We start from the raw sequence: 16,973 nt of genomic DNA on the forward strand, positions 1-16,973 counted from the left end.
CTTATGGCAGTATCGCAAAAGTACTAGAAAATATTAAAAAATGGCGTCGAATGGCCAATCATAAGTTTGATTTATTCGGTAGCCATTTATAATAGCGATAAATCAATCTTATGATTGGCCATTTGCGTGTCCAATCAGGACTCGTAACACCGGTCGCGCTTCTCTGATAATCTAGGACTTTAGGTCTATTTAACGAGTACACCTCTGTCTTTATTACACCATGATTTTTTCTGAGTTTTGGAACGCAATCAGCTGATTGAAAATCGAATACGGTGACTTTTTATCGGAATGTGAAGAAGGCCAAGGCAATCTTCATAAATTCCGAATACTGAGCGCACAATATTTTACAATTATCCAAACTGTTCGATTTTATTAAAATTTTCGTGGTAACTTTTGTAATCTTTGCGTTACAATCGTACGTCACGGTACAGTGTATTGACACGAAATTTTCTGCTGGTGAACAAGTAACCTCTACAATAAGATTAAGAATTTGCATCTCCCGAAGACATGGAATCGCAAAAAATTAACGATTGCGCTTTAAGCGCAAGTACGATATTAAGAGCACGTGCCTCAACGAGTAACGAAGGTATACGTACACCCACTGGTATGCTAGATCGCACCGAAATTAGATACCGGATGCTGCACCTTTATTTTGAAGCGTCTTGACGATTTCTCGTGTGTCACCCCCCTATCTAATGCCGTTAGCACAATTTTTGCTGCCAAATTTTGAGCCACATTAATAAATGTGTATAATAAAAAACCGAAAAAGCTTGGCGATACGAGCCGAGCGATAACTGCACTAGAATGGGTTCGAGTCGCGTGTCACGATCGCGAGAAAATTTTGCGGACGATAATGGTAAATAATGGATACTTTGAATTTAGCCGAGAGACTGCGAAACCTCCAGGAGGACAAGCCCTCCAAGCTAACGATCGGGGCGTTTTTCGAGTTTATGCGAACCGCGTATCAGGTTAACGACAGTTGCGAGGGTCTGGCCACGATACTGAGCGCCAACAGCGAGATCGACTGGCACGAGCTGGCAAAGATTAATCTGGACCTGGAGACGCGCAAGGACAATAAACCAGTCAATGACAGTCCTAATACCGAAGAGCAGCAAAACAAGAGTAACGATCCCATACAAGCGTTACTGGCGCAATTGAGTAACAAGGAGTTGAGTCTGTGTACGTCGGAGAGCGCGATAAGCTCGCAGTCTTCCACGATGTCTTTTAATAGCGCGGTTTCTAACACGTGCAACAACAAGAACGCCTCCACGGAGGAATCCGCCAGTGTGGAAAATTCTAACAAATGTTTAGAGACAGGGGACGGCATTAAAGAGGCGAATCAATCGTCGGGTGGTGATCAAGTCCCGAATGAAAGGGGGAAGACCAAAGAGGAGGAGAGCGAGCACGGCTTGGCGAGGGTCATGAGGGAAAATCTGAGAGATATTTTGCACGAGGGATTACTCGACTCCGTTCTGCCGTACATGCTCCCAAAGACTGCCCTGTCGCAGCCCGTTATCAAGAAGTCCGCTGCCGTTGCGGATGTCAAAAAGAGTTCCTCCTTGAACAACGTAGTTGAAAGCAAGGCCTCGACTCACAAGGAGCGAGACAAGGAGAAAAATAAGACAAGCAAGAAATCGCTGGAGTAAGTATCTTTTGACTGCAATTATATTTTCCGCTCAAACATCTTGCCGCGCGAAGTCAAAAAGTATTTCTAGTAACTGGATTAATTTTTCATGGTAAATTTCTTCAATGATATATTTGTAAATTCATAAATTTATCATTAAACAGGGTTGCCAAAACTGGAAATCAGGGAAGAGTCAGGGAGTTTTACAAAACTTTCTGGAAAATTAAAATTCTTAGATTTAAAAAAGTTTAATATGCGTATATCACACACTTATACAGTTTTGTTAGCTAATGTAAACCCTCACTTTAATAGAGGTTTAAAATCCTAAGAGCATTCAAATTTTCAACTTGTCTACTATTTGTTGGAATTTTAAATTTATTTAAAACTGTTTTTTTTTTTAAACCTACTTGTAAATTTCTTGTGTCACTTGTGAATAAATTAAAATTGATTTCATATTTTTGCAATTCTTCTTTTCTTTTTTTGTAAATCTTTGTATAATATCAAGTCGGAGATTTCAGTGAACAGGATTTAGTTTTTATCAAAAAGAATCTATATTTACATGTTTCTTGTATTGTAAGCAGAGGAAAAGAATTGTGCGCATGTATAATAAAAAAAGATAAAGAAATACTAGCAACTTAACAATTAAATGCAAGCAATGTTAACAACAGTAATAGTAATTTACATTGCTATGTTAAATTGCTTTCTCAACAAAATATTTTAACGGTTTCCAAATAGTTTTCCAATTAAACGAATGTATAAAAGAATTTTTTAATATATTGAAAGTTAGGGAAAATCATGAAATTTTGTCTGAAAGTCAGGGAAAAGTCATGGGATTTTAGAATGAAGAATTTGTGGCAACCCTGTTAAAGAAATTTAATATATTTATAAATTTCTTTAATGATACATAATTATTTTATCGCAGGAGTGAGGTGGAAATTCATGTATGCGACGAAGACAAAAATATCAGGAAAAACTTTCGATGTCCGCAAAAGCTCCTCATACAAAAAATGTGTTATTTCGCCGATGTCACAGCGGGACAGAAGCTCGACGAGATAGATATATCGGTGCACTGCGACGTGGTCATTTTCGACTGGCTGATGAGATGGGTGAAGAAGGACATCATAAAGAAATCAGAGTGGCCGGTCTTAGAGGCGAATAACGTCATTCCAATTATGGTGTCCGCTTGCTTCTTACAAATGGAGCCGCTTTTGCAAAATTGCCTTCAGTATTGCCACGACAATATGTCGGATATTTTGAAAACGTCGACAATCTTGACGTGTCTAGACGATAATCTTCTTACAAGGCATGCGTTTTATTGTTGTCACAGCTCTGATTGTACTTTCATAATATACCACTAGTTGGCTAGTAAGGTAAACGTACCAGTGACTGAACGTGTATCTACAGCAGAACAAATACACAAAACAGGCACAAAAACTTATTTTTAAATGCCTTTTTTCGTAATATTATAATTTAATTGTAATCTTTAAATATTTTTACAATTAAATTTTGATGTTATAATAAAAAAAGCATTTGAGATTAATAAATTTTGTGTACGAGTTCAGATGTAGATACATGTTCAGTTCACTGGTACGTTTACTTTAGTAAATGATTGATTTAAAACTTTTTCCTGTTTCATTGACGATTATACAATCCGTAGATTGGCCGAATTATTTACCAACGAGGACGTTGAAATACTGAAAGACAAGAAAGATAAAATTCAGAGCCGTTTGTTCTGTAAGTTAATCATGTCTCTAGTGGAGGCTACTCCAGATAGCAAAAAGGGACATTATAGTTCATTGGCTGTGATGTTTAGATGTGGAAAATGCGGCAAGAATGTTATACAATCGATTTCCGATTTTGTGCCCTGCGTGCCGAGCGCAATGAAAATCGATAACAAGGGGGCTGTTCACAGCAAACACGTCAGGTATACACACGCGACGCATATATTTTTACAATAAATATTATTACGCAAAGATCGAAAAAATAATCCTTTGCAGAGATTTGACTTGGACGTTGAACGATTATGTCATTGCTTTGCGATCGGAGTTGCGCTCTTGGCGCAAGGTGTACTGGAGATTGTGGGGTGACTGCCACTTCTTGTTCTGCCAGCAGTGCAACGTGTACTTCCCGATACATCAGATCGGTTGGTGCTGCTATCATCTGGAGCCTGCGCAGTTCTTCGTAAACGAGCAACAGAGGCCTATGCCCTTCCCGCTGGGAAGATACCCGTGTTGTAGTCAGTCTGCTTACAAATTTGAAGCTTTGTCAAATCCAAGTGGATGTAGATATAAAGTTAGTATGATCGTTGTGTATCTCTTTCATAATGTGTCTTTACAATTGTATTATAAAGTCGAATTTACTCTTAAATATGAATGTAATATACATAAAAATTAATGAAAATATAGTGTTCACGTAAAGATTTCTGTTGCCCTTTAGGAACACGTTCCAGATGTGAGAGGCGAGAAGGAATTAAATATGTTAAATATTATGACAGCGCACAGAGACGTGATAACGCTGGAAGCGCCCCAGCTCTTCTTCCCCGAAAAAATCACACGGCTGGTGACGCGCGACCCGTCTCTCCGTCTAGGCAAATTAGTGTGCAAAGACACGATGTGGTGGAACGGCATAGAACTCGTGCCGCAGAGACCGAAACTTGGCCTGCTCGGTAAGTTGCCAATTTGACGCTCACCCTCTCGTATATGTGAATTCTAAATAACGTAGAAGAAATTTTTCCGCAAACCCAGGAAAGATCTGGGGAGGTTCGGGACTGCGTCGATTGCTCCAAACGCAGGATTCGCAAAAGTCACTGCAGAAGCTTTACCGGCGGATTTCCGTGACCACCGACGTCTCGTCCCCTACTTCCTCGAACACGGACGAGGACGATGAGGACGAGGGCGAGACTGTGTACGAGGACAGCAGCATAGACGACGAATCTTACTACAGCGAAGAGTCCAGTACGTTAGGCGCGTTGAAATCGACGGCTAAAGCGAAGCACCAGAATAGTCACAAGTAACAAATCGTGTCAAATGAAATAGGAAGCGTGCTTGTAACGTGAAATGAATCATGTGATGATTTTATCGTCCAGGAGCAGCGGCAGGTGCTGGAACGGGAATTTGAACGTGAGACACAATCAAGATAATCAGAGAGATTTTGAGGAGAGAGCCGCGGCGCAAATGGTAGCTCTTCTGACGAAGCGAACGGTCACGGAGAACCTGCTTTCGAGATACAATAACAAGCAACAATACGGCAAAACTAAGCAGCCAGTCGGTATGTTTCTTACACAATATATTTATACGATTATACTTTATATCAAAGTCCACAAAAAGAGCACATAAATAATACTTGAAAATTGTCATGTATATATAAATAATAACACGTTGTATCTGAAATAGGCGGAACGTATGTAAAACTGGAAGCAGAGTTTCGCGAACGGTTGGCCCAGTCTTGTAAATACAAGAATCCTCTAACGGGAAAGACTCGCATTAAGTTAAATAAATCTTGATTTGTACGTAGACACGGTTAAAGATTTGTCTGGAATATGTCGAAAAAAATTATTTTGTTGCGATTTTATACAAGGAAGGAATACACTGCCATAATTATTGTGCATCAATTAAATAATTAAATAAGAAATAGGATAAGTGATTTTAAATGTTTCTTTTTCAAAAATGCTTTATTAAGAAATTAAATAACTCAAATAAACTTGTTAAAAAAATCAAGCTGATTAATTGCTTATTAATTCATTGTTCGAATATATTACTTTGTATGTTAACCCTTAACTGATACGATTTTTTTTTACCTACATATGTAAGATCGCTGATCCCAAAATTAGATTTTATTAATTTTTGTAGGCTTTTGAAAAAAATTGAACTTTATTTATCAGAATAGAAAATAGAAACCTAGGTGATAAAATCAATAATGCCGATCTTAGAGAAAAATCATTTAAGCTGAGATCAGTGCAATAGTGAATTCAAAGTATCAGTTAAGAGTTAAGAATTCAATACGTTACTTATCAATTAAAAAATAACTCGGTATAACAATTTAATCCTGTAATTTCGTGTAAACATATAAAATTAGTACTTATTTGTACTTCCTTACTTCAATTTTTATCTATTCCTGAGAAGAATTATCTGTGTCATGGTTGTTAATCATCATGTCACTTCTATCTAATATTTTGTTCAGCTCCAGCTCTGTAAAAACTACAAGACCGATCTGTTAATTTCAGCAATTTTCTTTACATACTTCTATTACTTGAACAATACGTGACGACTTTACCTTCATTTTCGGACGTAACGACTTTGTACTCCTTAGATTCCATCAGCCTCTTCAAGTCCATCAAAGAATTATTGTTTAACTTTTGCAATTCTTTTGACATAACGATTTTCTCCAAAATACGTTTAGCTTCGGATCGATTGATAATTTTTTCATCAATTGTTCCTCTAGTGCACAGCCTGTAGACAACTACGGGTTTCGTTTGTCCTATTCTGTGGCATCGCGCCATGGCTTGTATGTCCGCTTGTGGATTCTGTAAAAGCGTGAAAAAGCAAGCGTGAGTGGAGTACGGATCAGGGCTGTTACTTTTTACTCACTCCGAATATTCGAAGTTTCGACGTTAACTTCGACCTTTCGAAGTTTAAGGTGCCTTCAAAGCTTCAAAGTTTTGAAAAATACATTAAAAATTTGAATTTTCTTAATTGGATTGTTTTATTGAACATTATATCTTTCCTCATTTGCACATATATCAAATTTAATTATTAATTTGTAATATTTTAGGTTATAATACTTTCAAATTTTTTATAAATAATTTCGTATATGTATTAATTCTTTTTACTTACAATATTTGTACATTTTTTGAATAAATTTATCATTTGTATAAATGTATTTTTCGAAACGTCGAAAAGCTTCGAAAGAATTCGAAGATTGTAATGCCAAAGCTTCGAATGTCAAAGCCTTCGAAGCAAATCACCAGCCCTAGTACGGATATCGGCATAAGTGTGAGAGAAAGTAACGCTGACGTTAACTCACCCAATCACTGTCGTATATAATGACAGTATCAGCACCCATTAAGTTCAATCCAACCCCGCCGGCTCTAGTTGAGATAAGAAACAGGAACATATCCGGATCGTTATTGAAAGCACTGATATTCCGTTTCCTCGCTTCAATCTCAGTGTGACCGTCTAATCTCACGTAATTATAATCCCGTAGCATAAGATAGTCCTCGATCATATCCAAGATCTGTGTCATTGTCGAAAATAATAGAACTTTGTGACCCTGCACTTTAAGTTTCGCCAGCATAGCGTCCAACACCAGAAGTTTACCGGAGGATCTGATCACATCATTATCGATTTTCGGTAAACCGGTCGAATCCAACGGGCAGTGAATCAAGTACGGATGATTCACGATCTTTTTGTACATTGAAACTGAAAAATATGAATAAGAGTAATGAAATGTAATATGTAAATTATGTGCACGTGTAAATGTTGTGTTATAATGCAAGAATACTTACGTCTATTTCCAAACCGAATGCGGACAAGAAATTCTCTATTGCGTTCCGTAACGTCAGTATATTGTTTCCACTTTGACAAGTGCTGCTGCTCCATAGATTCCACTTTGTTTATTTTCCACTCATTATTGTTTTCGATTTCTTGCAACGTCAACGCTCCTCTCTCGTCATTGCCTCCGTATTTACTTCTCAAAACGCACTGTCTTTTCGGTCGTTTGCCATTCACGTTCTCCATAACCAGATCCGGTATCTCGATTTTGCTCAGCATTTGTAAATCATAATTCAATACCGCCTTGTACAAATCGTGTTGCAATTCCGTGAGCGGCGCGTAAACGACTAATTCCCTCTTGGGCGGAATTTCTAAACAAACTTCAGATTTTAATCGTCTCAACATAAACGGTTTCAAAATCTCGCGCAGCGACGACAACACGTGTTTCTCCTCCTCCTGCTTCAGAACTTTTTCAGTGCCACTTTGATGCTGAAGCTCTTTAACGTCGAACCACGATTCGAACGTACCCAAATCGTCAAAGATCTCTGGCAGCAGGAAATTCAAAAGGGACCACAACTCGGCTAAATTGTTCTGAAGTGGAGTTCCAGTTAGTATTAGCCTATTCATGGATCGTAGAGTTTTTAGCATCCTGAAAAATAAATAATACATAACGATCTTAACAGAATGATAAAAAAATAGAGTAAAGTGATACAAAAGTTTAATTCGCTGATTAAGTTGTTTTCGAAATTGAGTATTTTTTTTAAGCTACTTTTCACACAGATATACATTCCAATATCTAATCTTTTTTTAATGGCTACACACTTGATCAGTTTGCAGTTGGGATTCTTTATTCTCTGCCCTTCGTCCACTATGATATATCTCCATGTTATAGTTTGAAGGAATTTAATTTCATGTAATGGCACTTCGTATGTGGTAAGTACAACCGGCTGCATCCTGAAGTCATCCGCGACATGGTGTGTACGTTTAATTTTTTTGGAGATGGCTTCTCTCTCGTCTGGCGTGCCGTAGAACAAGACGACCGGTATGGCCGGTGCGAATCTCTCGAATTCTATGAGCCAATTTGGTATAGTGGAGAGTGGTGCGATTATCAAGTAAGGCTTCGGTTGTCTCTCCTCCACGAGATGACATATCAAGGCTATCACTTGTACCGTTTTCCCAAGACCCATCTCATCCGCCAAGATTCCACTCAGGCCATTCTTATAGAGAAGCTTCAACCACTCCAAGCCCGTCAGTTGATAATCGCGTAGAGTGCCGCAGAAATATTTCGGCACAATACTGGTGCTGTCGGCAGCGGTCGCCGTCTGTGGTTCTGGTTCAGCGTCCGAGTCCGTGGATAATTCTGTCTCTATTTCCTCCGTGCTCAAATTCTTCTTTCCCTTCTTTCTCTGTACCTTCTTTTTTATCTGTAAAAAGAAAAAAATTTAATCAACTATAAATCACCTCTGCAACCAAATGACATTCTCGAAAGTTCGAATCTTGCTATTCACCTCCGTAGATATGTACTCCTGTATGTTATAATTTTCTATATCACCTCTCATCTTTTTCTTTGGTGGTGGTACATTCTCATCGTTAACAGGTGGAAGATACTTGCTCTTCCTCTTGATGAATCTCTCCTTGTGCTTTCCCTTACTCTTATCTTCAAGCTTGTTTATCAAATAAGACGAATAAAATTTGCTCTTATTCAATAAATGCATCAACCGCTTGTATCTTTCCTCGCGAGCCTCATTGTCATACTCCTCCTCCTGTCTCTTCTGAAGCTCTATTTCACTGGGAGTTTTTCTAGGCTTCACCTCCTTTTTCACCTCCTCCAACGGGCTGTTGTTAAACTTAACATCAATTGGGGCGATCGACGTATTTCCTGCAAGAGAAAACGAAATATTTTATACAATTGCCACTCAAGTATACATGTGTACTGATATTTCAAAGGAGAGAAGACTGCGTTTGATTTGGCGCTTACAGCGCTTATAAACACCATTTGTCCTTGTAATATTTAACATAAACAACGAGATCTGCAATTTTTCCCTTATTCTGCTAAATTCTTTCTTGAAATTCTCAGTAAAACACCAAAGGCAAATATCAACCAATTAAGTATCAAATAATTAATATTTTATATTTAAATACATATGTATACGTACGAATATAATATATAAGTACGTTAGTCCTCTTTTGTTTTTCTACAATTTACCTGTGAGAAAAACGGAAAAATTTCCGTTGGAATCGTTCGCATTTGAGTTATCGATGTTATCGTAGATAAATTGTTCCATTTCTGACAACGCGAGGTCCTCAACCGGCTAGCCAACAATCGCGAATCTTCAAGCAATGCTGTCAGGATCACTTGGGATAAACGAACGAAAATATTCATGTATGTACGTTTCGAGCGGATATAATAATCACACCATCGTCTACATCTCAAACTGAACTGAGCTAACTGCTAAACTAGTGAAATAAATTGCCGCTTGCCGCCAAACACGTGGTCACGTGGACACGTGACGATGGTAAGCAGGATGGCAATCGCCGGGGCCGAAAGATCCCCTAACCGGATCTTGGGAGTTTTTTTCGCGCATCCGACTCGGCAGTCTCGGCACAGAGAGGAAGGTCAGGTCAGAATAGAGTCCTAGATTATCAGAAAAGCGCGACCGGTGTTACGAGTCCTGATTGGACTTGCAAATGGCCAATCATAAGATTGATTTATCGGTATTATAAATGGCTGTCGAATAAATCAATCTTATGATTGGCCATTCGACGCCATTTTTAATATTTTCTAGTACTTTTGCGATACTGCCATAAGCCGGTCGCGCTTCTCTGATAATCTATAGAGACCCTTTAATAAGAGTCGCGAAATCAGGAATCCAATTTTGATTGGTGCCGACATTTTTCAGCAAAGACCAGAAATAGCCATGGTCAAATGCCATTATCAATTAATATATTATTATTAATTTTTTTATCTAATACTAAATTTCACAAAAAAACACTTTAATAATATATTTTGACATTTGTATTTAGATGTCCATGTGTCTATAGGTTAATATATGTCATTTTGTAACACATGTCATTTTACAACACAGCCAACATGGCTAATATAATAGTGTGATAATGTTCGCTATTTCCGGTTTTTGCTGAAAAATGGCGTTGTTCGACCTAACTTTCCTGCGTCATTTCGCGACTCTGATTAGAGGGTCTCTAATAATCTAGGACTCTAGAGTAACCTAATCGGTGCGTCGCGCAAGGAGTCGCGCGGCAAATGATTCAATAAAATGGGATATTTTGGTCGATTAATCGTGATGCGACGAACGACGCGACGCGTGACACGCTCAGTAGGAACGCACCCTTACTCTGATTAGAGGTTCTCTTCTATTAAGAACTGGAGCACATGAAATGCATAACAAATATTAGATTAATAAATATTAGATCTGTTTTTTTAGACATGTGCATTGCAATTCATCTGTATTATATCTTCCTAATAGTTAATTTTATTTAAAACTGCATTTTTATAGTTACCATCCGTGTTTGATTATCCAGAGAGATGGTAAAACAGTTGGAAAAAATATAATTTTGCGACAATATATATGTATATGATATTATATCATTATATAAGTATTTATACTTATTTATAAAGCATATAATATTATATAATAAAATATATTAGGCTCAGGCTGATATCATTTTGTACCAACAAACTGCCAAATTTTTTTAGGAAGCAATTTTAGACATATACACGCTGACACAGCTCTACACAAACTTTTTTCCGTTTTCAACATAAATTCTACCAGCCTGAGCTATATTGATGCTTACACTTTAATCGTAGAGAAGGACTTTTTAATCTGTTAACTTTATAATTATGTTTATTTTATGCTAAAAAATAATTATGGTCGGTCGATAAAATAGACGACTTTAGAATCGCCTTGCGGCTTGCATCTCATCGGTGATTCCTAAGAGCAGTTTGAGAACGCGCGCCAATGACGTAACATCGTCCGATCGGCGGCGGCGGCCCGGATTGGTCGCGCGAGTGTCGTACGATCGTTTGTAATTTTCCGGCTACTACGCTTTTGACATATCGTTCGTACCGCTCCGCGAATATCGACGGCTCCGCGAGTTTCACACGGCGTGTTTCACGCGAACGTTTGACGGCCCGGCGACGGCAATGGCAGACCCGGGTGGCTGGGCACCGGCCCAGGAGAATGACTTTCCCAATTTTCAATCGAATGACAGCTTCAATTTGAATGAAGTCACTGGCATCGATGGTAGGTCTTGTGCTCCGCTTTTTTTTATTCCGGACGAGCATCGCGCGCCCCTTCTCTCTCTCTCTCCCTCTCTCGCTCCTTCTCTTTCCCTCTCGCGACAATCGCGACCGGGATACTCGCGCGTATTTCGAGAAGATAACGTGACATTCTGTCGCCAGGTATTACCTTAGCTCCGCTAACGATAAACTTGTCGCTTCGTTCTCTTATCTCTGTTTTGATTGTCATTGATGCATAAGTATCGAAACGATACAAAAGTCGCGCGTAGTCACTTGTCATTTTAATAATGATTTACGAAATTATCACGCTACACAAAATTATTCTCACAAGACTTCTAATTTACATAATTTTTTTTGCAATTACATAAAGACAGCTGTAAAGAATTCAAAATGTATTTGACAAAAATTGATATTTTTTAAAATATCAAACATGAAATATTTTATTATTGATAAACTGTCAACTCTTGCAGATCTTCTGACGAATTGCGAGAGCGAGTTGCTGAAAAATGAGCTCTTCAGCGATGAGGCTCTGCTCTCCGAATTGGAGGAGCCGATGCAGGTGGACGGGGACTTTGACTTCCTGAATCTCAATAACGATGAGTTCAAGGACTTCAAGGATCCAGCGCTCCTCGAACCGCCGAGTACGAATGTTATGGTGACGCAACAGACGGACGGCGGTCAACCTGTCGCCGCCTACGTGCAGCAGGACATCGCTACGGTGCCGCAGAACAGACCGCAGAGAATAGTGGCCTCGACGAAGCCTACGGTGTTCAGCTCGCAGTACGCGATACCGCAGAACGTGAATTTCAACGTGCAGTCGCCGAACGTCGTGACTCTGGCCCCGGTCGCCCAACAGCGGCAGCTACTTCTGCCGGCCAAGTTGATCAAGTCGGAGTCCCTCGTGTACTCAAAGGGCGGGCAGACCATCACGTCGACTCCCGTTCCCCATCAGATACACACTCTTGTGAATACTGCAAGTGGGACGGTACTAACTACCGGTAAGTGAAGTTAACATTGTTTTTTTCCGTCATATTTACATCAGCACGAATGACTGTCTTTAGAAGAAATAAGAATACAATTGTAACTTCATGACACATGCGTTAACGTGACCCCGTTTGATTCAAGGGATTCCTGTGGTGCTGGACACCGACAAGGTACAGATTAATCGCCTGAACACGGGCACACATGTGGGCGTACCGAGGGTGAGAGAGGTGAAACGCAGCGCCCACAACGCTATCGAGCGTCGTTACAGGACGTCGATCAACGACAAAATAATTGAACTGAAAAACATTATAGTCGGAATTGACGCCAAGCTGAACAAGTCGGCAATTTTACGAAAAACCATCGATTACATCAGGCAAGTATAAGAGATGAGTTTTTAATTTTATCTCGCGGCATATATTAATTAAAGCCTATATTAATAAATTGCTTCGCGCAACACAGATATTTGCAGAACACCAATGCGAAATTGAAGGCCGAGAATATGGCGCTGAAGATGGCTGCGCAGCGGCAGAATCTTCGCGAATTGTTGGTATGCGGCGAGTTAACGCCTCCGCGTTCCGACTCGAGCGAACCGTCCCTGTCTCCTGCACCCGCGCCACCGTCACCGCCGTCTCCGTCGTCGGTGAAGGACGACTCGGACGCGCTGCACAATCTGCACGTGCCCGCTTCGTCCAGCGGAGGCATGAGGGATCACACTCGGCTGACGTTATGCGGATTCATGCTGTTATTCTTGGCATTCAATCCTCTCGGTATCCTCATGAACAACATTGGAAGATTCAATTATGACTACGCGAATACGAAACTGGACGGACGGACGATTCTCAATTATCAAGGTAACAGAGTGCAAGCGGATTGTTTTCCTCTCTCTCTCACGATCTCGATTAATTTTCTGCTTCTGACACGCTCCTTTCCTTTCGTTTACAGATCAGCTGGAATCGGACAAGCAACCGTGGAGCAACGTTTTCCTCTGGTTTACCAATCTGATACTCCTGGCGGTCGGCCTCTGTAAACTGTTGCTGTACGGCGATCCGGTTTTACCCACCGACAGCAAGGTCTTCCTCGAGGTACGTCGCTGGCGACGCCAGGCCGAGTTCAATATATCCAAGCACGAGTGCAACCAGGCGTACCGTGATTTGCATCAGTGCCTGCAGTACTTCGGCCGGTCCTTCCCGTTGTCGCGCACGGAGATATTCCTCGCCACCACGTGGCAAATAGTGCGTCAGGCTCTTCACAAGTTATGGCTGGGCAGATGGGGGATGCAGATCAGCAGGGGGCTGTCGGAGAAATCGGAGCGGCAGCAGGCGGAGACGTCCGCCGTGGAGATGGCCATCGTTTACCAGCACATGCTCTGCCTGCGTATGTCCGAGGGCACGAGGGACTCGACGTTGTACCTCGCCCTCTGCGCCGTCAATTACGCGGAAGCTGCCGGCGAGAGTACGCCGAAGCCGCTCCTCGCGGAGATCTACGTGAACGTCGCCCTGTGCCTGAAGCAGTCCTTCTTCCCGTACATACACAAATATTACCTGGGCAAGGCGCGCGTCCTGCTGTCCTCGTGCGCCGTACCCCCGAAACTGAAGTGGATCATGACCGACGAGGGCGCGAGGTTCCTGGCGTCTCAGAGGTGGCAGTACAAGAGGCAGCCCGACAGCGAGTTCACGTCGCAGAACAGTCGAGCGGACCCGCTGTCGTACGCGGCTCGCGCGTACAGGGACCACCTGATCGAGCAGTGCCTGCGTCTATTGACCGGCACCGTCGGGGAGTGTCATGCGTCGTCCGTACTCGAATTGGGACGGATGATCATGGCCTCCGCGGAGGTGGAAGCCTGTTTCCCGTGCGCCGACAAGATCAGCGTAGCAAGTACGAAAAAACAAACTTATCTAAAACTGCGGGAAAAAGATTATCAAAATGGAGTCTCACATTAATGCATTTTTATTCACATTATTATACATTATTTAGCAATTATTCAGTATACATATTATCGGGCAATGTATTTTATTTAATTTTTTTTTTCTCTTTACTTTTTTGAAGCGTGCGAAGACGAGATTGGATTATGGTGGGGTGCGGTAATCTGCGCTGCCGCGAGTTGGAGGCTGGGCGAGGAGGATTCGAAGGCGTGGAGCATTGTGGAGAGTAAATTCCCGTACGAGAGGAACTTCCAGGTTAGCGACAGCAACAGCAGCAGCAGCCCGTTACCCCACGCCGTGCTCAGCGTTCTCCAGGTGGCGAAGAATCCTACAAAGCTGGTCTCCATGCGTTTCATTGACCAGGCAGGACTGCTGCTCGAGCAGTCCATGGTGTACTATCACTGCAAGGAACAATCGTCGCAGCAAGTCTTGGTAAGTTAAACAGAATAGTCACGTCGCGTATGTACTCACAGTTACGGTTTCTGTTTACGTGTTTGTTATGTGCTGAGGGTAACTTCTTTCGAGCGTAAAACCGTGCTACCGTTTACCTGTTACAAGTGTGCATTGTAGTTGCATTGCATGAAATATAACTATGCAATACTTCTACAGTGCAACTCCTGTGGCAGGTCGCAGCACCATTTATACGTATATATACATGTAATATATTTTACAAATCCACTTTGCGTGAGTCGTGTGCGCAAATGTATTTCGCTTCCCACTAAACTCATCTCTCGCTTATCTTCCAGCTTACGCAGCTGTTGGTCTGCGACTGGCTTCTCGAGATACGCACGATTCTTTGGCAGGAGATGGACGCGGAGCCGGAAAGATCGGTCGCGAGCGTGTCGCTCGCTGGGTTCCAGCGCGATTTGGCGTGTTTGAGACAGTTGTGTCAGCACATCCCGGTAAGCGCAAAGTCCGAAGATTTCCGTTTCAATTCGATTTTACAATAAAGCTCGAGCTTACGCCGATAAAATAACATTTTACCGTGTGGTTTCTTTTATCCAAGATACAATGTTACCATGTACTTTCTTTTCAGTCTGTAATGGCGCGAGTGTTCCTGTACGAAGCTACAGCGCGCATGATGGCCGGGGCGACGCCGGTGAAGACGCAGATCTTGCTGGACCGAAGTCTGCACCACAGGAACTCGCGCTCCTCGATCATATGCGGCAAGGACCGGTCGCAGGAGCAGAACAACAGCGAGAGGGAGCACGCGGTCGCGCTGTGTCTGGCGTGCCGGCATCTGCCGACGTTGCTGCTGGCCTCGCCGGGCGAGCGCGCCGGCATGCTCGCGGAGGCCGCCAAGACGCTCGAGCGAATCGGGGACAGGAAACGCCTTCAGGAGTGCTACAAACTGATGCGACAGCTCGGCTCCGCGATCACGGTCAATTGACGCGTTTCTGTTTGACATATTCAACATATTTAAACATATTTTCTTATCTATATTATATATACGGGTGTTACATATATCGTGATACTTATGAAAGTTATGTATACTCATTTATCGGTCGAATTTCAACGCGTTCTTTCGGTCTGGTTTTACAACGGAACTGTAACTTCTGCCAAATCGTTATTTAAATTTTTTATTTCTTCCTCATTGTATGATACCGTCGCTCTTCGAATACAGCGGCTGCGTTCACTTTGGGCGCGAAAGCTGTAAGCTTCATTTTATCTTCCTCATGTAACGAGCGACGAATATAAAATGACGGTTTGACAACGCGTGTACGCCCAAAGTGAACGTGGCTATAGTATTGTATTATATGTATTGTGCGCAGTTGACTCAAGACGCGAACGACAAGCAAGGAATTGCGGATACGAAAATTGGACCGAAGGTTGTCTAAATTCAACCATTGTACTCATTTGTAAATAGGACATTTAATTTATGGATCTTATTGTGCATTTTTATTTTCTCGTACTCTTAGAGTACAAATAGATCATACTAGATTAATAATCTATAGTTTATTAAGCTATAACTCTTAATATATTTTCTAATAGATTCTCTCTACTTGGAGGAAGTGTCTTATTTACAGATTACTTAATTATACATATTGAATATTGTTTAATTATGTATTCTTTTTATAGAGTAAATTACATAAAAGAAAATTAAATGATTTTAATTAACTTTACCACCTTCTGCAAATATTTCAGATATCTTTATTGCGGATACGAAAATGATAAGCGACACGAAAATTGGACCAAAAGTTGTCTAAATTCAATCATTGTACTCATTTGTAAATAGGATATTTAATTTATACGGATCTTATTGTGCATTTTTATTTTGTAATTATATTTTCTCGTACTCTTAGAGTATAAATAGATCGAACTAGATTAATAATCTATAGTTTATTAAATTGTAACTCTTAATAATATAGATTATACTCTATCTAAGAGAAGTGTCTTATTTACAGATTACTTAATTATATAATTGAATATTGTTTAATTATGTATCTTTTTATAGATAGAGAGTAAATTACATAAAAATAAGGAAATTAATCAATTTTACCACCTTCTCTTCTGCAAATATTTCAAATATCTTTATTGTTATTTAAATTCTTATACCAAGGAGGGGAGAGAGGAAGAGTCTTTCTCTTCTCTTCCTCTCACCCCTCCTTGGTATAAGAATTTAAATAACAATAAAGATATTTGAAATATTTGCAGAAGGTGGTAAAATAATCATAAATTACATTGTTTTTGTTTAT

General features: G+C 40.7%; 3 protein-coding genes across 5 annotated transcripts; 2 read left to right on the plus strand and 1 right to left on the minus strand.

The window, feature by feature from the left end:
• The first annotated feature begins 238 nt into the window (after window positions 1–238).
• On the plus strand, window positions 239–5,186 carry LOC105458111 (uncharacterized protein KIAA1841 homolog). The gene is made up of 9 exons (XM_011703175.1): window positions 239–586; window positions 883–1,642; window positions 2,547–2,927; window positions 3,282–3,548; window positions 3,622–3,916; window positions 4,061–4,289; window positions 4,369–4,633; window positions 4,710–4,891; window positions 5,017–5,186. The coding sequence occupies exons 1-9, from the start codon at window positions 508–510 to the stop codon at window positions 5,124–5,126; spliced, it is 2,568 nt and encodes an 855-aa protein (XP_011701477.1). The 5' UTR covers window positions 239–507; the 3' UTR covers window positions 5,127–5,186.
• LOC105458110 (lymphoid-specific helicase-like) lies at window positions 4,893–9,606 on the minus strand. 2 transcript variants are annotated; one of them, XM_011703174.1, is made up of 8 exons: window positions 9,320–9,606; window positions 8,622–8,992; window positions 7,936–8,537; window positions 7,128–7,762; window positions 6,647–7,041; window positions 5,897–6,146; window positions 5,720–5,820; window positions 4,893–5,155 (listed from the first exon to the last, which is right to left on the minus strand). In XM_011703174.1, exons 1-7 carry the CDS (start codon window positions 9,396–9,398, stop codon window positions 5,732–5,734), a joined length of 2,421 nt encoding a protein of 806 aa, XP_011701476.1. In that variant the 5' UTR covers window positions 9,399–9,606; the 3' UTR covers window positions 4,893–5,155; window positions 5,720–5,731. The 2 variants fall into 2 exon arrangements, with proteins under 2 accessions (XP_011701476.1, XP_011701475.1); XM_011703173.1 differs by lacking the exon at window positions 4,893–5,155 and having other exon boundaries at window positions 5,276–5,820.
• A 1,527-nt stretch (window positions 9,607–11,133) lies between these two features.
• LOC105458112 (sterol regulatory element-binding protein 1) lies at window positions 11,134–16,377 on the plus strand. 2 transcript variants are annotated; one of them, XM_011703176.1, is made up of 8 exons: window positions 11,134–11,375; window positions 11,842–12,369; window positions 12,497–12,728; window positions 12,815–13,206; window positions 13,298–14,230; window positions 14,402–14,709; window positions 15,024–15,179; window positions 15,314–16,377. In XM_011703176.1, the coding sequence occupies exons 1-8, from the start codon at window positions 11,276–11,278 to the stop codon at window positions 15,665–15,667; spliced, it is 3,003 nt and encodes a 1,000-aa protein (XP_011701478.1). In that variant the 5' UTR covers window positions 11,134–11,275; the 3' UTR covers window positions 15,668–16,377. The 2 variants fall into 2 exon arrangements, with proteins under 2 accessions (XP_011701478.1, XP_011701479.1); XM_011703177.1 differs by lacking the exon at window positions 11,134–11,375 and adding an exon at window positions 11,493–11,533.
• Window positions 16,378–16,973: the final 596 nt, after the last annotated feature.

The sequence above is a fragment of the Wasmannia auropunctata genome, unplaced genomic scaffold (genome assembly GCF_000956235.1).
Source record: "Wasmannia auropunctata unplaced genomic scaffold, wasmannia.A_1.0 LD334673.1, whole genome shotgun sequence".
Classification (NCBI taxonomy): domain Eukaryota; kingdom Metazoa; phylum Arthropoda; class Insecta; order Hymenoptera; family Formicidae; genus Wasmannia; species Wasmannia auropunctata.